Here is a 20800-nt window from a genome sequence, read left to right as displayed (position 1 = left end):
CAACAGCGGTGAAAGAGAAAGATAGAACGAGCAATTGCGAGGGGAAGTAATTACAAACAAACCGAGCGGTGCTCGTGTCCTGGCGCCCTCATCGCCGCGCGAGAATAGTGTACATCAGAAAAACGAGGAAGAGGAAAAATGAAAGTCGTCCAGCGAAGAAAGAGCAACAGACGACCCATCCGGTCTCTCCTCGGTGGGCCCCTTTACAGCTCACTCTCACTCCCCCTCCTTCGTCACCATGTCGTGCGCGTCATAACTAACGGCATGTTCCCTTCTTTTTCCAACGAACCCTGGAAGGCGGAAAGGGGAAAGAGGGCGTGTCCGCGGACGCGTCAGGTCTACTGGCACAAGAGCCAGGAGAGGGCGGCCACGACGGCGACGGTGGTGAACAAGTGGGCGCGCGTCGAGCTCGCGGCGCCGCCGGTCAGGACGTCGGCGGCGGGGGGGCTCTCGGTCGGCTGCGGGGTCTGCGAGGAGGCCTCGGACGCGGAGAGGGTGCCGGCGACGGTCGTGTTGGTGGCGGTGCCGTTGAAGCCCAGAGTAGTGCTAGCCGCGAGCGCGGAGACGGTGCGCGTGGTCAAGGTGCTGCCCGCGCCGGCGGTGCTGGTGCTGTGGGCGGAGAAATTCTGCGCCGTCAGGACGCCGCCCTCGCTGCTAGACGTCTGGCTGGCTGCGCTGCCGCTCGAGGAGCCGAGCTTCGGCGTCACGACCACGGTGTACATGTTGGCGGAGCTGCACGGGGTCGAGGCCCGCGAGGAGTTCATGCCGGAGGAAGAGACCGAGATGCTGGACGTGCTAGCGGAGGACGAAGCAGTAGAGGCTGTGCTCGGCGTGGCGATAACGGTGGACGCGCTGCATGGGTCACTTTGCACCGAGGACGACGCCGTCGGGGTAGTAGTAGTATCCGATGTCTGGACCGAGGAGACGGTCTGGACCGATAGATAGCCCCCGTCACTGGACGACGAGGTGGGGACGGGATACACGGTCTGGAAGACGGTGGCCGTGACGGTCTCCGTCTCCTTGAGGCCGCACGTATCCGTGGTCGAGGTAGGCACTGGGCTCGGCGTGAACTGAAGTGTAGATGTCTCTAAGCCAGTGGTGGTGAACACGATGACCGAATAGCTGTCGCCCTCAGAGCTGCTGGCCGTCGTAGCGGTAGTCGTCGTCTTGGTGGACGTGGACTCGGGAGCAGACTGGGTGCTAGAATTTGCCGTAGCAACAACCATGGATCCGGTAATACTCTCAGAGGTCACGACAGAGCTGGATAAGGCACGTTAGTTGTATATTTCCTTACAATGGGAGAAGAGGGTGTGTTATTGCCCACCTGGTTGTAATGTTGGTGGTAGGCTGCTGAGTCTGCGAAGCTGCCAAGGTACAGTTGTCGAAGGATGTGGCTGTCGCGGTAACTGTGACATAAGACGTGTTTCGTGAGCCTTGAGGGCCCGCGGCCGAGAAGGGAAGGCCGCCCGAGAGAGCCGTGAGACTAGTGGCAGTCATGGCATCTATGGAACCTGTAGTCGATGTCGGCATAGTAGCGTTGCCTGTCACAGTCCGGGTGATTGTGCTAGCGGTTGCCGATAGCGTGCCGTTCAAGAAGACAGATTTGGTCGACGTGATCACAATCGGGCCGGCGGGGGAAGACTGGTTCGAGCCTCCGAACGCGGTGATAGTGGCCGTGCCGTAAACAGTGGTAACCACAGTGGTGTAATTGGTGACTGAGCTGGTAACACCAGAAGACGTAGCAGACGTAGTATCGTTGACGCTGGATGTAGTTGTCTCAGTAGCGGGAACAGAGGGAGCAGTCGTCAAGATAGAGAAAGCAGTAACAGTGACACCCGGATCGACAGTAGAAGATGAGTTAGTAAACGTGAAGGTCGGACGCTGGCCGTAGGTGTAGGCCTGTCGACGATCATGCTGGTGCTCGACGGCACGGCCACCCCCCTGAGGGCTCTGAGTTGCGGTGGCTGTAAGTACAAGTTAGTTACGAGGAGCCACTTTCAAGCTGGCACAAAGTCGGCATCGTGCTTACCAAGCTCGGAGGCGACCAGACCGCCCACGATACCAACAAGAAGGATCACCTTGTATCGGTGCTTGTAGATCTCTGTTGACGTCACTTAGCTTTATAACACGGGGATGGCATGGACGGTGGACGAGTCTTACTGTTACCAATCCGGGCGAGTCCGCTTCGAACAGGGCCACGTTCAACAACACCCTGCTGAGCTTTGGCCACAGCTGGTCCGGTGGAGAAACGCTCCATGGCCTTGCTGATATATCCCTTGAAGGAGCCCAGATACGAGGTCTGAGGCTGAGTCTCCATGTTGTTGCCAAGGATAGACATTGCGGTGCTCAAGTATCTGGGTTGAACGAGACACGATCAGCAGGTGGAAGTCCCAGTATGTTGGTGTTGATATCATCAAGCTAGGAAATGATTGAAGTAACGGTGGATTGGGGAATCTGAGGGGATGCTAGGACGTGATGGGAATGATGAGATATTAGGTCGTGGAGAGCCGGGCAGGATAGGCAGCCGCAGGAGGAACTCTGAGGCAGAAAGAAGTACTCACCAAGTGTCTCGAGATTGATCAGAGATATTCCTAGGGAGTGTAGATGTTAACTCGGTTGAAGGAACGCGTGCGTGTTGAGAAAGATTCCGTCACGAAAACGTTGATGTTCAGGTGGAGGAGTGGACGAAGGTAGGAAAGGAGAGAAAGGATGGAAGGGAAGGGAGGTGGAAAGTTATGCTGTGTTTATGTTTGGAAGTGAATAGGGACTCTTGAGCAATCAAGGAGAAAAAGCCTGGGGAGGGGCTTCGTTGGAGAAACTGGTGGGTAACAGTTGGGTGGAGGGCAACGGGTGTGATAACAAGTGGGAGGAGATTCACCGCAAGCAGCGGGAGCACAGCCCCCGGAGTCGGGGTGGGAGCAGGAGGAGCAGGCAGGTATTGGGGAGAGATACATACAATGCTGATGAACTCGATGCTCGTTTCTTCTCGAGGCCTCGAAGTGAACGCGTACGAAGACGTTTCGTAGGTTAAGAGTATCTCGGGATGACACTCGGGGCGACGTGGTTGAGGTTATGAAGGCGGATCCAAGAGAGGTGAGTTGAAGAAGAGACCTGTGAGAAGGAAATCCGAGGAGAGTTCCAGAGGGAAAACCGGGAGAAGTGTTAACTTATATATATTATTTCCCAGCTGATTCTGTTGGCCTGGTATCCTGCCCCCCAAAACGGACGAAGCGTCACCAGAGGTATAGGAACGATAGCAAAGCCCTAAGTACCCAGTTAACTAAGTACGTATGCATATATAAGGGATGTAAGTCCTGATACAGCAGATTCATCACAGCAAAAAACCCGAAATCAACACCAGAGCATTGTATCAAATGAACGTCTTCCCATGTATCTCATCTGAAATTGATACATGAGATGAGTCTCTTTCGCGAAGTAGTACTAACACTGACAAACACAGGAACTAGCAAACCGCTGCCGCTGATTTATACTGTGTCTTGTCTTGTATAATACAGTTTGGCGAGACTTGATTTGCCAAAGGGGGGTTAAAGAATTCCTGGCTCTCCCTCTTTTTGCAATATCCGTTGTGCCAGGCAGACACCTAGTTATTTACAAGTACCTGTGATATTAGATGGTATTGATGGGATTAGTTAGTGGAAACGAGGAAGCTATAGGGAAGGGCTAAACACGGAGAGTAAGTAAACAAGTACCTACATAAGTACACAAATACACAATAAGAGGAGCGCCTATATGTATCGTCGAGGCAACTCCTAGGAAATACAGGGGAAAGAGACGATACTACTGCTGCTGCTACTACTAACTACTGATGATACTACCCGATCGGGGACGGGGAGAATCTGGTGGATGTATTTGCTAATATAGTTGGTGGATGTATTTGTTAATATAGTTGGATGAGGCTATAAAAGGTATGTATGAATAAGACACTTTACCTTTCTTAGCATAGGGATGTACAGGTATGCTTGCCTCGGCGAGGGCGCCTTAGTACACGATCTACCTAGGTATCTACCTCTAAAGTGAAGTTGAGGTCGAAGGGGTTCCTCCTGGAGCCTCAGGATGGGAACAGTAAGAGGTGTGTATATACTTAGGTACCTAAGGTAGTGCGCCTCCCTTGGCTTCGGGTTTTCTGCCAGTACCCACCTACCTCAGGTTTATTTTATCAAGTACCTAAGAATGTATGGTCATGTACTTGCTTAGGTACCTAGGTACCTATCATCTAAGTAGCTAGGTACATGATAGGAACATAATTTACCCTTATATATACAGGTACCTCTCTCGATGTATAGGTCCTATACTCAGCAGGTAGAGGTATTCTTAAGGTTACTCGACTCGAGTAGCTATAGGCGTATACAACGTGGGTACAACCCTGGCAGTGGTAGATACGTGTGTTCCTGCGGCTACACTGTACCTGTACCTCCAAATGTACTCGTGGACGCCACACGCGACGCCACTAGGAAGGTTGATTGGGACCTCTAGAGCCCGTCGCGTAGCATAGCGTAACAACTGCGGAACAGAGACCATCTCGCTCATCGTCGAAGTTGCTCCCTCTCCCTCCCTCTCTCTCTCTCTCCGCGGCATCTCGTTCCACCATTGTTCCCCTTCCATCTTCCGTATCCTCTTAATGTTGTCATACTGCGACTAGAAGCCTCTCGTCCGTTGTGTGATTTAGGCCTAGTCTCGCTGCACCGACGGTTTAATTAATTTTCTCTTTCCCGTCTCATCTTCCGCCGTTGCGCTCGAGGGCTGCCACCACAAGATTCCTCACGACTAGCCCGTCCCGTCGCCTCGCCCCGCCCTCGCGAAACACGTTCGGACCACCCACGCCTCCAGCGAAAAATCGTCGCGCGGCATCGTGTACCTCATCGTGTCCATATAAAACCTACGGGTCTCTTGGTGCCGCTGCCGTAGATCCGACATGTCGCGCCGCAGGGACGAGGTCCCGGAGGAAGAGGACCAGGAGATGGAGGAGGACCTGGTCAGCCTCCAATTCGACGAGCCCTTGTCATGGCGCGCCGGAAGACCAATTGCCACTGGTGAACTCCTGCGACGCCTGGAAAAGCTCTCCAAGGAGCTGGTGGATATGGATCAAGAAACCGTGGACAAGGAGTCCCTTGCTGGTGTTGCGAAGGAACTAGCCTCGCACAACCTGCTAGCGCACAGGGAGGGAGGAGTCAAGGCTTTTTCGGCGGCATGCTTGGTAGACATCTTGAAGCTGTGTGCCCCCGAAGCGCCTTTCACGCCGAAGCAATTGAAGGTTCGTCCCCTCCGAGTCGGCGACGACTGTGCGTATTCTGACCGTCGTGGTATTCTCCATCTAGGAAATATTCTCTCTTTTCGTCAACACCATCCTCCCAGCCCTCTGGGACCCGACCAACGCATACAACACCCAGCATAAATACGTCCTCACATCCCTCGCCGAGGTCAAGAGTATCCTCTTGATCAACGATGTCTCGAATTCCGAGGAACTCCTACTTCAGCTATTTTCTTCCTTCTTCGACGGCATCTCGGGGTCCTCGAAAGCGACATCGGGGGAGCAGGTCGCTAAGGACGTCGAGTTCCACATGACAGATATCCTCGTCACATTAGTAGAGGAGAGCCCGTCGCTCCCGCCCGCTGTGCTGGACGTTATCATGGCCCAATTCCTGAGAGCTGCGCCCCCAGGAGGCCATAGGGACAAGGCGGATTCGAATGGGAAGCAGACAACCCTGCTACCCAAGGAAGAGCCAGAAGCATATGTGATGGCCAAGACTGTGTGCAATTCGTGCCCGGAGAAGATGGCACGTTACGTGGGCCAGTATTTCAGCGAAGTGATTATGGATGTTTCCGGGAATAGCGGGCATGCCAACGGGCAGAAGGATGACGATGACTCAGATGACGAGGACAATACCGCTGCCGGGCCATCGGAATCGGATTTCAAGGAGTTACGCAAGGCACATCAACTTCTGCGAGAACTCTGGCGGGCCGCCCCAGCGGTATTACCTAATGTTATACCCCAGGTTGACACTGAACTTTCCACCGATAACGTCCAGTTGCGGTTGTTAGCCACAGAGACACTGGGAGACATGATATCTGGGATCGGCGCTGCGGGACCACCCCCCTCCCCGGTGCTCGACCCGACGGCATATCCGCCCTTAAAATTAAACGACGAGACTATAGACCACCCGGCAATCAGTATTCTTAACACTCCGATTTCACCCTTATCCTTCGCCCAGACGCATTCTCAAGCCTTCCATAATTTCGTCGGGAGGAGGAACGACAAGTCCCCTCTGATTCGGGCCGCATGGACGACAGCCGTCGGTTACATTATATCCACATCAGCGGGCAACATCGGACTCAGCCGAGAGGACGAGTCGGTATTTGTCAATGGCCTGCGGGACAAACTCAACGATAGCGACGAGAAGGTCAGGTTGGCGGCCGTGAAGGCCATCGAAACCTTCAGCTTCCGCGACATCGTCCTCAAGTTGGCCGCAACGGGAGGCGTGAATAAGGAAGGCTCGGTGCTATCCACACTTACGGACAGGTGTCGAGACAAGAGACCTTCGGTTCGCGTCGAAGCCATGGCTCTCTTGGGGAAACTCTGGGCCGTGGGCAGCGGCGAACTGGCAGCCGGGCAAGAAGCGGTATCCTCGGCACTCTCGGGTATCCCCTCCCGGATATTCAACACGTTTTATGCCAATGATTTAGAATTAAACGTCCTGCTAGAACGTGTTGTGTTCGAATGTCTAGTGCCACTTTCTTTCCCCCCGCCCCCCAAGGCCAAAGGGACAAAGTCATCGAATGGCAACTCCCAATCCCAATCAGCTACTGATGCGGCAGCTTACGACCAAGATAGGGTCCGTGTCGAGAGGATACTATTGCTGGTGAAAGATCTCGACAGCAATGCGAAGAGAGCATTCAATGCGCTACAAGCACGGCAACCGCAGTTTTCGAAGGTGCTGGAAAATCTGGTTCTCCAGTGCGACGCATTCAACGGGGGAAATCCAGAAAAGAACGAAGACAGGATCAAGCACAACCTAAAGAAGACGATCCAGTACCTGTCCCAGTTCCTCCCGGACCCGGTAAAGGTCGAAGCTGATCTGCACAGCTTTGCCAGCTGGCACGATCGTCGCTGCTACCAACTGATCAAATTTGCCGTTTCGGCGGAGAGCGATTTTAAGACGATGCACAGAGCTGTCAAAGAATTTGTCAAGAGGGTTCAGGGCTCCCCGAAGCCGCACATGCTGGACACCTTATTGCCGCTCCTCTACCGCTCCTCCTATATCATGTTTAACAAGAGTCACCTCTCGGCATACATGGATTTTTCTAAGAGCGACAAAGACGGACTAGGAGCGGCCGCTCAGGAGATCACTACTGAAATCTCTCAAACTAACCCAGACCTGTTTAAGACACACGTTGGGCAACTCTGCAAAGATCTCGTGGATGGCGCACCAACCTCGGATCACGCAAACGATCTTGCCATGGTTGAAACGTTGAAGGCCTGCTCTTCGTATTCGAAGAGGTATCCCGACGAGCTTCCGGACGATCGCAAGTTCGTTCAGGCATTGATGAGTTACGCCCTAAACGGACAGCCGGCCAAGGTTGCTAAATATGCCGTCAACGTCATGGTAGCGAGGAAAGATGAAAAGAGCATGGTGACGGCAACGGACCTACTGCAGAGAGTTTTGAAGGATTGGAACTACGATTCACCTCATTTCCTCACAAGACTTGCAGCAGTCAGTCAACTGGAACTTCTAGCACATAAGGTGACGGCCGATGCCAACGACCAGATCATCGACACTGTGCTGGATAATGTCCTCCTCAAGGTCCGCACCGACGCTAAAGATTCGGACCCTGAGTGGATTGCCGATTCGGAGCTTGACGACGAATGTCAAATCAAAAGCTGGGCGCTTAAATTGGTGGTGAATCGCCTGCGAGGTAACCGGGACCTAGAAGAGGCGAGAGAGCTTGCGCAACCGGTGTTCAAGCTTCTTCGCAGTCTTCTTAAGCAGCAAGGCGAACTAAGCAAGACGAAAAACACGCCTAAGCATCATAAAGCACGTCTCCGGTTGCTTGCCGGGCAACTCTTCTTGAAGCTCTGTATCTCGAAGCATTTTGAGGAGCTCTTTTCACATGCCGACTTCAATCTGCTGGCGTTTCTGACCCAGGACCAGAGCGCCATGGTCCGTCGACGTTTCGTCGAGAAGCTTCAGAAGTATCTCGTACAAAACAAACTACGGCCTCGGTTCTACACAATAATCTTCTTGACAGCTTTCGAACCAGATACCGGCTTCAAGAACCAAATTGAAACTTGGATACGATCGAGGGCGCGCTTCTATCGGGACGCTAAACAGAATGTCATGGAGGCAACGATGGGCAGGCTAATCTCCCTGTTGGCGCACCACCCGGATTATGGCACAGAAGTGGAAGACTTGGTAGACCATGCCAGATATCTCCTATACTACGTCAGTAACGTCGTCACCGAGACAAATCTTGGGATGATCGTCAAGTATGCCGAACGCGTAAAACAAACAAGGGACGGCATCTCACCAGAGCAGAGCGAGAACCTCTACGTTGTCAGCGACTTGGCCCAGAGTGTACTGAGAAAATGGCAAGACAAGAAGAATTGGAGTTTCCAGGCCTATTCAGGCAAAATTGGCTTACCCATAGGCTTGTACACAGCACTTCCTAGTCATGACGTGGCTCAGGAGATCGCGGAGAAACAATACCTTCCAGAAGGGCTGGACGAGCAGCTAGATGACCTACTCAGGTCATTAGACAAGAAAAAGGTACATCTTGTATCACATCTCATACGTGCCACCCCCAGCTAACGTGACCGGTGTTCAGAAACGTAAGAGCATCGACGAGCGGGCTGACGGACAGCCTGCCCAGAAGAAAGTAAGAAGTGTCGTGCCAAAGGCTAGCGCGAAACCGAAAACACCGAAGGCCGCCAAAGCCTCGAAGAAATCCGCGAAATCTTCGAAATCTTCAGAGAAGAAGAAATCTGCCGCGTCATCGTCCGCTGCGGATTCTGCGGACCGGAGACGCAGCGGCCGCTCGAGGAACAACTCGTCGTATATTGAGCGAGATTCGTCGGAAGATGATGAGGATATGCTAGAGGGTGTAGCAGAATGGGAATATTACGACGACAAAGGAGAGATCATAGAGAACGAAAATGACGATTCCTCTGAGCTATCGGAACCCGAGGAAGAAGAACCCGAGGCTGCCAGCGATGACGACAAGATGGAAGCGCCCGAGGAAGAGGAAGACGAAGACGAAGACGAGTTGAGCGACATCGAGGAAGACGAAGAGGAAGCCCCGGCACCCCCACCACCGAAAACGAATGGGCGGAAAGGTCGGGCAGCGGCAACCTCGCCTCCCAGTTCGAAGATTAAGAGCCTGGTCTCGAGGCCAGCCGTCAAAGCGAGCGTTTCCAAGAGCAAATCGCCTACTGCCGCCGCTAGCAAGAGCAAGCCGAAGCCGGCGCCGAAGACGAGAGCTCCTAGCACCCGCGCCACGAGGTCTAGAAGAAGCGCAGCAGCAGAAGAGACGCAGGACGAAGAGGAGGACGAGGAATAAGATCGATGAAGGACGCGCGGGAGACGACCTAACTCGTATCTTTTTTTTTTTCCCCTTGACATGCTCGGCAGCATTCGTAGTTAGTTGGCGAAAGAGGGGGAAGGGGGACAAGCAGGAGGACGGGGTATATTAGTACGATGGATGGTAGCCGAGGGCGAGACATCCGATAAGACGAATTCCAATAGCTTCTGCGTGAGTTAGCAGGCTTTCCTTTCTATTATCACACATTCGAAGCTGCCTCGAGACAGTCGCGAGAGTCGGGTCGGGTTGAGTCGAGTCGAGTTGATCGGTTGGGGTTTGGTTTAATCGATCGGTCGGTTCAGTCCGAATCGGTCGACCGTGGGAACGGGGGCGAATAGGTGTGGTAGTATAATTACTACAGCTGCTACTTCTACTGTACCTAATTCGTCTGTCTGGCTTCTGCATTTCGCCTCTCCTAACGTTAGGTTGCTTCGCTACGGTACAGCCTTCGGGTGGATGGATGTTTTCGATGACCCTGCCATCTGCCATGACGAGCCCCCCCGAACTGCGCAGACCCGCCGTCTCGCGCGGCCTGCTAGCAGTCTGCTCTCCCTTCGCTCCTCTCTCTCGACCCCCTCTATTCGTCGTAGACGGCGATAGAGGAGCGTAAGGCAGTCGATGATTTGCCCAGCTGAATATCTTATCCAGTCGGAACCCCGGGCAGCTTGCTGGAGACCTACATAGTCGGTCTCATGCCTCTGCCCAGAGACAAGACACTGCAACCGTACACCTGTGCGCACCATTACATGTACTGAGAGTTAGCCATACGCCACATATACATATATTACGAGCGTCCCTCTACGCGCAGTCGGTGTCATGTAATACGTACGTCTCAATACAATACAAACCAGCCCCCCCCCCCCCCCCCCCCCCAAAACATCACACATCCAGACAAGCCGGTCCCGTGCCCACAGGAGGGTCCGGGGGGGAAGACGACAGCGAGGGCAGAAGAGGAAGAAAAGAGTAATAATAATAACAACAGCAGCAGCGCGAAGATGCCAGCGACAGACCTCACAAAAATTCTAGCTGCCCACGCATGTAAGTAAGGACTCTAAAATAGCAGGAACAGCGACAATCATGGTAATAGCAGTAATAATCATCACAGCAACAAATAACATAACCACAGTTAACAAGTAAGCCAAACCCGTTTTCTCTGCGAGCCGCCCCGCGCGCGCCGTCGTCCTAGAACTCCGCTCTCCTGGTCCCCAGCCCGCCGAAGAAACCTCGTTGCACCAACTAGTGCCCACCTCCCCGCCGCTGCGATCGGATGAAGCCGATCCGTCGCCCATTAGCTCCGACGGGGAGGAGGAGCCAACGACCAAGACAAAAGAAAATAAATGGGTGCCCATGCCGACGATTCTCGGGCGCCTCGATTTCGGGGGGAGCCGATCCCGCCTTGTCCGCCTTGTCGGCCGAGCGCGAGAGAGAGGGACGGCGCATCGAGACGGCCGGCCGGCTCCTTATTTGCGGAACTTCTGGCGGGCCTTCCAGTTGTCGCGGACGCTCTTGCTGTGGTTGAGGAGCTCCTCGCTGGTGACGCCGTCGCGGATGCTCTCGATGACGCTGTTGACGACGGAGATGTGGTTGCCGTCCGTCTTGTCGTCGCGGAACTTGTAGAAGCGCCACCGCTTCTGGCCGTCCATGTACGCCTCCACCACGCGCTCGTCCAGCGGGTCCCCCAGGCCCCTGAGCACCGCCCACTCGTCGTCCTCCAGGTGCAGCTCCCCGAAGTGCCGGTACCCGTCCGGGAACCCGCCGCCGTGGTTCGCCAGCAGCTCCGCCGCCGGCTTGGCCTCGTAGTCGACGAACGGCCCCGTCGCGCCCTCCGCCCGGTCCTGCTCGTCCGGCTCCACCTGCGGGAACCGCAGCTTCCACACGAAGTCGACCGTGTTCTCCTCCGCCTCCTTCCACTTCAGGATGTGCGGGTCGGTTCCCGGCTTGTACTCGGTGTGCAGGGCGGTGAAGATGAGGCCGTCGTTGTCGTGCTTCAGGTTCTTGATGACGTCCTCGAAGATCATGCGGACGCCGTAGGCCATCTGCATGGACTTGAGGTCCATGAAGAAGGGCTGGTACTGCTTCTCCTGGGGGTATTCTTCGAGCAGCTTCTTGTACGGCTTGTACAGCTGCTCCTGGAAGTAGCCGAGCCGCTTGGAGAGCTCTCGCGACATCAGCAATTGGCCGTCGAGCGCGAGGCAGTCGAAGACGAGATATCGCGGTTCCCGGCGCCCGTCAGGCAAGGTGTCCATGACGAGCTCGCCATCCAGAAGCGTGGCCACGTGGGAAGCGAGTTGGTTCTGCGGGAGAGGAAAATGCAACGAGCCGGGATTGATGAACCAGTAATCGTTTTTGCGATCGATCAGGTAGTGCGACTCGGTGTGGTTCTCGTCTTCGGTGATGTAGAGGAGATAGCGAATCCCGTCGGATTTTTCGCAGACATAATAACTGCGACGTAAGAAAGGACAGGTCAGCCTCGATCGACGACGGGACGGCGAACTCTAATGCGGCTGGGGCATTCGTCTACTCACTCCTCACGAAGCAGCTCGTCGAGGTGCTTCCTCGTAAAGCTGACGGGTTGCGCGCCGGGGAATCCGGTGGAGTTCCGGTGGAGGAGGTTGGCTACCTCCTGGCGAAAAGCGTGGACTACGTGGTCCGGAACCCTCACGCCCGGCTCGTCGATGGACTGTATGGGCGTGGGAGGAGGCGCCGGATCCATCTTGGTCGATATCGGCGCGCGGGCTTCGCGGTAGAAAAGGCGGCTAGGATCCTCGCAGAGGAGAGGGTGGTGGTTCGGAGGGCGCAAAGGGTGCTCGAGTAGAGGGGGGGGGAGCAGGCGAGATGGAGGATGAGAATCAATGTTGCGGTCGGCGGTAGCGGTAGCGGTGTTGGTGGTGACGGCAGTGGCAGAAGGAGAAGATTGGAACGCGCCCGGAATCACGTGGTGAGAGATGCATTGCATTTATGGCATTTACGGAGACAAGCAATCTGGGGAAGTCGCAATCGCGCAAGAGGCGTCGTCCATCGCCGGCCGACTTGTGATGCGGAAGGTGGCGGGCGCAAGGGCGTAAATTCTAGATGCATTCCGCGTCACCGACCGACGGCACGAGGCTGCGAAATGGACCTTTCTCTTCTCCCATTGAATCTGCGCCGTCGGCCTGCCTAATAGGCTTATCACCATTATCAGCCAGCGAATCCCTGCGCGGCCAGGAGCCAAGATCAGGAGCGCGCGGCGAGCAGGGGTTCGGCACTGAATCCGGTATTAAGTTAGGTACCTAGGGCGCATACGCTGTGTACCAGGTACCGCCACGCGTAGGCCCCACAGGAGGTGCCCAAGGTAGGTACCTACCTACGTAACGCGCCTACAAATCTAAGAAGACGTACCTGGTACTCTAGGTAGATATGCATATATCGCGTAGCAAGATAGATATACGAAGTATGATGTATTATCGTGGCCCAGCCACACCTTTAGTATGTACATTGGGTACCTACCTGTTATCGATTCATTCCTGCTCTGGTCGAAACATGGCACAGTACACCGTGCTTAGGTGCGCAGCCGGTGCAAGTCCCGGGTAAGCATACATATGGGAATGCGTCTCCAATTCCGCGTCGGCGAGGCTCGAACCGACTTCGCTACCAGGTATGCTCCTACAAAGAGAATGCTACTTATTATATGGATGATGGGGGGGGAGGAAGGGGGCGTGAAAGCAGGCTGGTTGGGTAGGTCGGGTGTACCTATTCATACAAACTCGGCGCTTCCTGCCGACGATCGGAACGCACCACATTTCAACTCTCCCGCGACTAACAATATTTATCCGGCCGAGACACGTCCGCGTCCATCTAGGGGTCCATCTCCGAGGCTAAATGTCTTCAAATAAGTTAACTGCGTAACTCTCTCTCTCTCTCTCTCTCTCTCTCTCTGTCTTATAGTCCCCATTCCTGAAAGGCGTCTGCTCCAAGTCCGCTATAGAAGAGATAATAGTAAAGGAGATGTGAGAGAGCTGGGGGGACCGGCGGAGAGAAAGAGCAAAGAAAAATAGCGAGGTAAATCGGGGTATAAATTTCACCGCCCTCGCTCAGGCGCCGCCGCCGGGTTTCCCGTTGGTTGCCACTAACCGGGCCTCGACCCTCTCTTTATGGGTCTTGTTCTTGAGGTGCACTTCGAAATTAGAAGCTGACATGTCCGGGCCGGGGGTGTACAGCTTGCCGGGGCAGTCGAGACAGCGAATACGGGGTAGAAAGTAGAACCGCATGTGCGGGGAAACCGGTTGGCCCTGTTGCGGGACCGAGGCTGGCGCGCCCGTGTTGGTGTCGACCGCGCTGTACCGCATGACGCCTTCGAAATTATCGTTCGCGTAGGCTGGTTCCTGCTTGAACTTATCCAGCGCCGCGACGAGCCACGTGGGAGGAGGGGGCTGTAAAAGGTGGTGAGCATGAGCGCAGGATGGTTAGGTGAAAAGCAGAGGCTCCCGCCGCGTCGTGATCACGACTGTAGATCATAGCGGCCGCTGGGGAATCGGAAGACGGAGGGGCAGGGGTGCGGGGGAGAGTGAGAAACATCTTACGGGTACTGGGGGAGGTGCCCCGGCTACTGGAACTGGGGCTTCAACGCGACCGATCTGTCCTGGAGGTATGCTGGCGGTGGGCGTTGTCGCTGGCGCCGCCAATGTCGACGTATTCGGGGTGGAAGGGGGAGGCATGGCGTTCGATACGGAAGCGCTGTGTGCGCGGCCTTGGGGTTGCGATGGTGTCTGTGACCGACCTGGCGTGCTCTGCTTCAGCTTCAGATCGCGGATGAATTTCCGTAACTTTTCTTTCGGGACCTTCATGGTGACGAAGTAGTGTTGGGGCTCTTCGGTGTCTTCTCTTGTAAGTTCACGCCCAGATCTCCTCGACGTCCGGGTTTCGTGATGATGTATAGTGGCTTCGGGGGTTTCGGAGCGGCCGAGATTCGCCATGCGCTGTTGCGCAGCTGTCGCAGCGCCTCTCATGCCTCTCGTCCTCGCCGTGCCAGCTAACTGCGAAGCTGCCGGCGAGTCCGGCCCCGAGTCGTCGCTCTCGTCCGAGTCGGAGATATCGCCGTCGCGTGCGCCTGCTCCTCTTCTCCGGCCGGTGCCCGGCGCTCCCGCCACTCGCTTGTAGAGCCTACTCTCCTCCACCGTGCTCGCCGCGCCGGGTAATGTACTGGATACGACGAGAGTCCGGATAGTTCTCTGTCTCTCCTTCAAGTCAGGTAGCGAGGGACCTCCTCGCCTATTTATAGACCTCTTCTGCCTCCGTTGCTCTCGAGAAAATACCATCTCATTCTTCTCGAGATCTGTCTCGCTTAGCTCGTATAGATAGGGGGCATATTCCTTAGCCTGCTGCTGCGGCCGAAATACGGAGGGTAGCGGCGACGGGAGGAAGGCCGCGACCAAGTCTGGATCCTCAATGGGCCTGCCATCGAAGGGGTGTCCGACGCTGTATAAACTGCGCGTAAACAGTTGCGTCTGCTCTCGTATGCAGTGGGCGATGGCGGTGGTAAATTCTCCCGACAGCGCAAGGTCTTTAGACATGCTTGCGGCGAACTCCTCGGGCGAGTTGAGCGGGTTGTTGATCTCCCATTCGAATTGATCGACCAGCGTGTGCTGTCCGATGGTGATGTTCAGCTTTACCAGAATCCTCATCTCGTCGTTCTTCCAAGCCGAATACGGGAGCTCGGGGTCTAGCGCATCCTCGTCGGAGAATACGAACGGGTAAAAGTCGTTGAGCTGCTCGTGCATCTGCTGGACGACCTGCTCGAAAACAGGCTGGAAAGCAGGCGGCTTCAACCCCATGTCCTCAACCAAATAAGCCGCAAATAGCTCGGCGCCCACAATTCTTTCGTGGAGATTCCAAGTGAAGGTATCACGCAGCTTGATCTTGTCCCAATCCACATCGAGCCTGACGGGGACCAGTTCTTCATGTTGCTCGGCCTGCTGCTTCATGTCCTTCCTCTTCCACTTCAGACGTGGTGCCTTTCGCTGACCCGGCCGGGGCCGGAGGTGAGGATACGTGACCCGCGACGGGCCGCCAATCTCAGTAGTCCCATTGCCGTAGCCATTATAGCCCTCGCCAAAGAGCCTGCTAGGAGTAAACCAGACTCGGTATTCGTTCCGTAACAGTTTGTAATCGTTAATCATCTTGTATTGGTATTTGTTGTGGTCATTTTGGCGGTCCTTGTCGCTAAACATGGCGGCGGAATGTATGTGGTCTCGGGCGACGGCCTGCCCGATCAGGATCTGCTTGAAGGCATCCTTGTCGCGACCCGGGAGGGCACTGGTATTCGAGTCGTCGGGCGCATCGGACCTGTTCTTGGGCGTCGACGTCGATGAGTGGTCCGACTTGGAAATCGGTAAAGCCGAGAGGGTAGCGGAACCTGCGATATTCGTCGGCGCGGGTTCTGCCTCGTGTTGAGTAGCCATTGCCAATGCGAAGCCTCACATGGAGAGCGTCTCGATGAACGGAGAGCGATGTGAGCCCCTTCAGCACGTCAATCAATCCTCGGTGACCATGCAGTATGTATTGCGCGATAATGTATATCGCAGTATATGCAGCGCAGTATCGTGTACGGTGTAGCGTTGAATCGATCGTGTTGCGTGAGTTGTTATGGGTAGCTGATTAGCCCAGCCGTTAAAAGGCGTCCCCAGAATAGCGGAGAGAAACTACCCTCGCGCAATACGAGGATGCCGGATATACTGTTGTTGTACTGCCGCGATGGCTGTTTCGACGGGCGCTCAGGTTGAGGGAGGGGAGAAGGGAGAAGGAAAATGCAAAGTCGGATATCTTTTTTGACCGTGGCTAGTGAAGAGTGAAGAGACAGGAGCGATTGGGAGAAGACTGGGACACGCGACGAACCGCGATCGAATAAGCTAAAGGAACATGAAATTTTGCTTGCGACACCGCGAAATGGGAAGTACCTCTGACCGAAGCGGCCAGGAGCGAGCACAGCCCGCAACTAAGCAACTGGCCGTTTCGGAGCCCCGTTTCTTACGTCGTAATAGCGCCCCCCATCAGACCATACCATACGGAGGATCGGGAAACGGGGAGCGAAGACTCTACATATACTTCTCACGTTAATTCAGCCCCCGGCGATAGCCCGCCTGGACAGTCTAATGTATCTAAACGCATATCGATTTTTTTTTTTAAAAAAAAAAGAAAAAAAAAGAGAGAGAGAGATTCCCACGTAGTCAAGGCCTCCGAAGAGAGAAGCCTCGAGGTTTTCTTTCGATCCAGCAGGATTCTGTTTGTATGTTCCTCGTTTACACGCGCGTCGTAATCTAACCTTCACCGTTTTGGAAAGCGGGTATATAAATATTCCATGAGACTAATCCATTTAACCCTCACGGGGCGGACGGGATAACCTCATAACTGGTGTGCGCGGATCGGGCCTGCAGCCGGTCCCAGCGGAAAATTCGCTAGGTGCCTACCTAGGTAGGTACCTAGGTAGGTACTCTACGTATAGTAGTAGCCTAACCCAGCATCTGGCTGGCCGGCTTTGCGGCCGCGGTCAGCCAACAAACCCGCACTGGGTCGCGCAGGCTCGCCGGCTCCTAGGCCAGACCGGTGCTACCCCTCTCCCGCACAAAGCCCCGCAGCGGCCGAAAATACCAAAATACCAAAATACCCGAATACATCTGCACCTTAACCTCGACATTTCTCCAGCCAGACTCCCGACGTCTCCCTCGATCCCACTCCCACTTCTGCGTCTTGCATCGTTACCTTAGTCTCCTACGTTGACCAGCTTAACTGGACTCTCGCCTGTGCGGCACGATCGAGTAGATAGGCTCCATCTACAAGCCAACATGTCCGACGACAAGGAAATTGGTTCGTCCGCTCCCAACCCGATTGTGTATTTTTCGCAGTTTTCTTTCGGATCTTCTCCCGCAGTATCGCGCCCATACACCGCACACACACGAGCATAGCTGCCCTGCGAGACACCCCACCAATGTGTTGCGTGCTTGGCTTGCCCTCCCCCCCGTAGCTATTGCTGCTTCGTCTTTCGTCCCGTCCCCGACCCCGCGAGGCTCGACGAGCTCGACCGGATGCTAATTCATCCACCCCTAGACTACTCGCTAGCGAACACAGACACCCTTACCAAGTACAGGGTCGCCGCCGGTATCTCGGAGAAGGTCCTTGCCGCCGTCTCCAAGCTCTGCGTCGCAGGCGAGAAGATCGTGTCTATATGCCAGAAGGGAGACAAGCTCATCGAGGATGAAGTTTCCAAGGTCTACCGCACCACCAAGCTTAAGGGTGAGTGGCCGGTCATTTGCTGCCATCCCCGAGAGGTTGCTCATCTTGAACACGCGCAGGTTTCTCCCACCCTACGACCGTGTCCCCGGCTTCCTATGTGACACCCTACACTCCGCTGGCATCCGACTCCGAGGCGAACACGGAACTCCAGGCCGGAGAGCCCGTGAAGATCCAGCTCGGTGCGCAAATCGATGGATTTGGCTCTATCGTCTGCGACACAATCCTCGTCCCATCCAAGGACCAACCGCAAGATGAAGTTGTCACCGGTCGCTCAGCCGATCTCATACTCGCTACACACTACGCAAACGAGCTTCTCCTGCGACTCCTGCTCCCTCCTGGGCTCCTCGCGAGCGGAACAGATGAGGAAAAGGCAAAGGCGGCTGCGGTTAAACCCCTCACCCAATCCAAGATTACGTCTCTCCTGGAGAGGGTTGCCAAGACCTACGACTGCAATTTGGTGGAAAGCACCACCTCCTGGCTTTTCGACCGTAATGAGATTGAGGGGAAGAAGAAGATTGTGGTCGCTCCGGCAGAAGGGACCAAAGGAGAAGGCACCCCCGAGGTTAGCGAAGTCTGGGGCGTGGAGGTAGGCCTGAGTTTAGGCTCAGGGAAAGTCAAGGCGCTGCCCGAGCAGCGATCAACTCTACACCGTCGAACGACCAATACATATATCCTAAAGTCACAGACGGCGCGGAAGACCTTGTCCACCATCCAGAATAAATTTGGCCACTTCCCCTTCAGCTTAAGACAGCTTGAGGAAGAGGGAGGTGAGACCAAGTACAAGGTTGGGGTGCACGAGGGTGTTCGTCAAAACGTCCTGCGTCAGTACGAGTTGGTCGGCGACAAGGACGGCGCCCCCGTAGCTAGACTCCTAACTACCGTCGGTGCGTTCCCCCTCTCCGACCGCTCCCTTTCTCGGTTCACCGATATCCCCTATTTCCCCCGAAGCTAACGTTAAGTAGCCATCACGAAGAACGGAATTTCTAAACTCGGGGCTCCACCAGCGTTAGATCTTAGCAAGTTCCAGTCGGACAAGAAGATCGTGGACGAGGAGATTCTGAAGATATTAGAACAACCTTTGAGCAAGACTAAGGCGAAAGGCAAGAACAAGAAGAAGAAGAAGCCTGCTAAGAAGGCTACCGAGGCGAAGGAGGGTGACGACGAAGAGGAGAGCGAGGATGAATAGGGGTTTCCTAGGCTGGATGCGCCCAACGAGTCACGCTCTGGGAGCTGACCATAGGGTCCATACTTGGTACATTACGAGGCCGACGGCTTCGACTCTGAAATCCCGCGTCTATCGATGGATGTACCCATGGCCTACGCTTGTCCAGCCCCGCATTTTCGGCACGGGGTCGGTTCAGGTCATACAGGGCGACAGGTCGGTCGCTAAAAACGGATGGTAGCCTTCGCATACTTGTGTTATTAGCATTCGCAGGTGAAGGGGAGATGTAGTGACCGGCTAGGCGAAAGAGAAAAAAAAAATACCCCAACCAGAGAGTTGCCTCCCGTCTCGAGAGTCAGATTATATACGGTGATGGCGTAGGCTGGTGTGCCGACGGCATACCATCGGTCTGGACCAACAAAGTGACAAAGCACCTACAAGAATCATAGTGATCCCTTTTTTTCCCCCTCACAGGAGCGTTGGGGGCCGAGTTCCTTAACCTAGTGATGGTGGCGGATTGTGGCGGCGAGGGTAGCGAGCGCGGCGAAGAGGGAGATGCTACAGACCCATGATCGATACAGACTGGTGGTATTCGGACCTGGACACAGAGTGGATGTGAGTCAGGGTTCTAGGGTGGCAGGGCCCTGGGTCCTACGTGGCGTGATAAGCCTGGAGTGGGAAAACGGCAGCTAGAATCAACAGACAGTAGACGCGGCAGCAAAAGGTGGGGAGAAGAGCGGTCGAGCACGGGGAGTCTCGACACTTTGCCAGCTGGGGGGAGAGGGGGGGGACATGTGGTGTGCTGTCGTGATCTTAAATCAGGCGAGAGAGCGCGCGAGGGTGAGAGGGCGAGGGTGAGGAACAGAAAGACGGAGAGATAAGAGAGCGAGAGAGGTTGAATGCATAGGCATATACACACATTGGAGGTAGGTAGGCAGGTAGGTAGCAGACCGTACGCATATGGCGATAGCGATAGCGAGGTGCATGAGCTGGGAAAAGGGAGGAAATATACATACGTGTCCAGGAGGTATAGGTAATTAAGAGGTGAGAGAATGTACCTTATCAACCTCATTGACAGGTAGGTAGCAGAGGGATTAACAAAATAGGGGGGAGGGAGGCCAGGGGAAGGGGGAAAAAGGGTACACAGCACATGTACAGACATAGATGGGTACCTACCTACCTATGTGTGTACATCCATATGAGTACATCCTACGAGACAATGGGCCTATTGTGCAACGGATGAGACTAGACGGACATCCAATGCTACCCATTCTGCCTCTTGAGTTGTGTGATTCGACGTGGTCGAGGAGGTTAGGGGTGTTATGTATGTGTAGGTACGGAGAGTTCGCCTGCGAATATGGGCAACGTGGAAATAATAGAATCGATGCGGCTATGCGCGTACCTCAGGTAGGTATACCCGAGGTCTGATCGATGCATACAGGATACTAATATACCTAGGTATTGCCAACCTGCCCGTTGCGGGTAAGAGGTAAGTAACCAGGGAACGCAAGGTCAAGCTGGGAAAAAAAGGAGTTGAGTGCGTAACAGAGAGAGAGTAATCACCTGGAGGTTCCGAGTAAGCAAGAGAGAGAGAGGGAGGTTAGGGACGAGCATGCTGGCGAGGGCGATTACGAGCAGGTTTGGTGAATATTAGGTAGCAGGGCGAAAGGGTGAAAGGGCGGGGGGCGGTAGTAGTAGGTATAGCGGTGATAAGTACCTGGACGTCGTGGGCGTAGGTAGGAATAGGGAGGCGAGAACACCCGCTCAGAGCACCACAGC

The 20800-nt window shown here is 54.9% G+C and overlaps 6 protein-coding genes across 6 annotated transcripts; 2 read left to right on the top strand and 4 right to left on the bottom strand.

The window, feature by feature from the left end:
• Positions 1-338: 338 nt before the first annotated feature.
• GGS23DRAFT_596877 (uncharacterized protein) lies at positions 339-2338 on the bottom strand (the record flags this gene model as incomplete). Its single annotated transcript, XM_051518541.1, has 4 exons — positions 339-1260; positions 1325-1964; positions 2030-2101; positions 2161-2338. The coding sequence occupies 4 exons, from the start codon at positions 2336-2338 to the stop codon at positions 339-341; spliced, it is 1812 nt and encodes a 603-aa protein (XP_051371818.1).
• A 2440-nt stretch (positions 2339-4778) lies between these two features.
• Positions 4779-9638, top strand: GGS23DRAFT_53179 (armadillo-type protein). Its single transcript, XM_051514741.1, has 3 exons — positions 4779-5272; positions 5337-8783; positions 8842-9638. Exons 1-3 carry the CDS (start codon positions 4934-4936, stop codon positions 9571-9573), a joined length of 4518 nt encoding a protein of 1505 aa, XP_051371817.1. The 5' UTR covers positions 4779-4933; the 3' UTR covers positions 9574-9638.
• Positions 9639-10463: 825 nt separating this feature from the next.
• Positions 10464-12767, bottom strand: GGS23DRAFT_568306 (mRNA capping enzyme, alpha subunit). The gene is made up of 2 exons (XM_051516386.1): positions 12120-12767; positions 10464-12036 (listed from the first exon to the last, which is right to left on the bottom strand). The coding sequence occupies exons 1-2, from the start codon at positions 12548-12550 to the stop codon at positions 11055-11057; spliced, it is 1413 nt and encodes a 470-aa protein (XP_051371816.1). The 5' UTR covers positions 12551-12767; the 3' UTR covers positions 10464-11054.
• Positions 12768-13031: 264 nt separating this feature from the next.
• Positions 13032-16429, bottom strand: GGS23DRAFT_568303 (SNF5-domain-containing protein). The gene is made up of 2 exons (XM_051516385.1): positions 14154-16429; positions 13032-14003 (listed from the first exon to the last, which is right to left on the bottom strand). Exons 1-2 carry the CDS (start codon positions 16029-16031, stop codon positions 13665-13667), a joined length of 2217 nt encoding a protein of 738 aa, XP_051371815.1. The 5' UTR covers positions 16032-16429; the 3' UTR covers positions 13032-13664.
• A 765-nt stretch (positions 16430-17194) lies between these two features.
• Positions 17195-19347, top strand: GGS23DRAFT_52984 (Creatinase/aminopeptidase). The gene is made up of 4 exons (XM_051514725.1): positions 17195-17433; positions 17686-17859; positions 17919-18743; positions 18822-19347. The coding sequence occupies exons 1-4, from the start codon at positions 17412-17414 to the stop codon at positions 19043-19045; spliced, it is 1245 nt and encodes a 414-aa protein (XP_051371814.1). The 5' UTR covers positions 17195-17411; the 3' UTR covers positions 19046-19347.
• GGS23DRAFT_568287 (uncharacterized protein) lies at positions 18484-20670 on the bottom strand. The gene is made up of 4 exons (XM_051516384.1): positions 19677-20670; positions 19460-19619; positions 18822-19272; positions 18484-18743 (listed from the first exon to the last, which is right to left on the bottom strand). Exons 1-3 carry the CDS (start codon positions 20181-20183, stop codon positions 19217-19219), a joined length of 723 nt encoding a protein of 240 aa, XP_051371813.1. The 5' UTR covers positions 20184-20670; the 3' UTR covers positions 18484-18743; positions 18822-19216.
• Between the last annotated feature and the right edge of the window lie 130 nt (positions 20671-20800).

The sequence above is a fragment of the Durotheca rogersii genome (genome assembly GCF_024521655.1).
Source record: "Durotheca rogersii strain YMJ 92031201 chromosome Unknown GGS23scaffold_10, whole genome shotgun sequence".
In the NCBI taxonomy this organism is placed as follows: Eukaryota; Fungi; Ascomycota; class Sordariomycetes; order Xylariales; family Xylariaceae; genus Durotheca; species Durotheca rogersii.
This window is presented reverse-complemented; position numbering and strand designations above follow the sequence as displayed.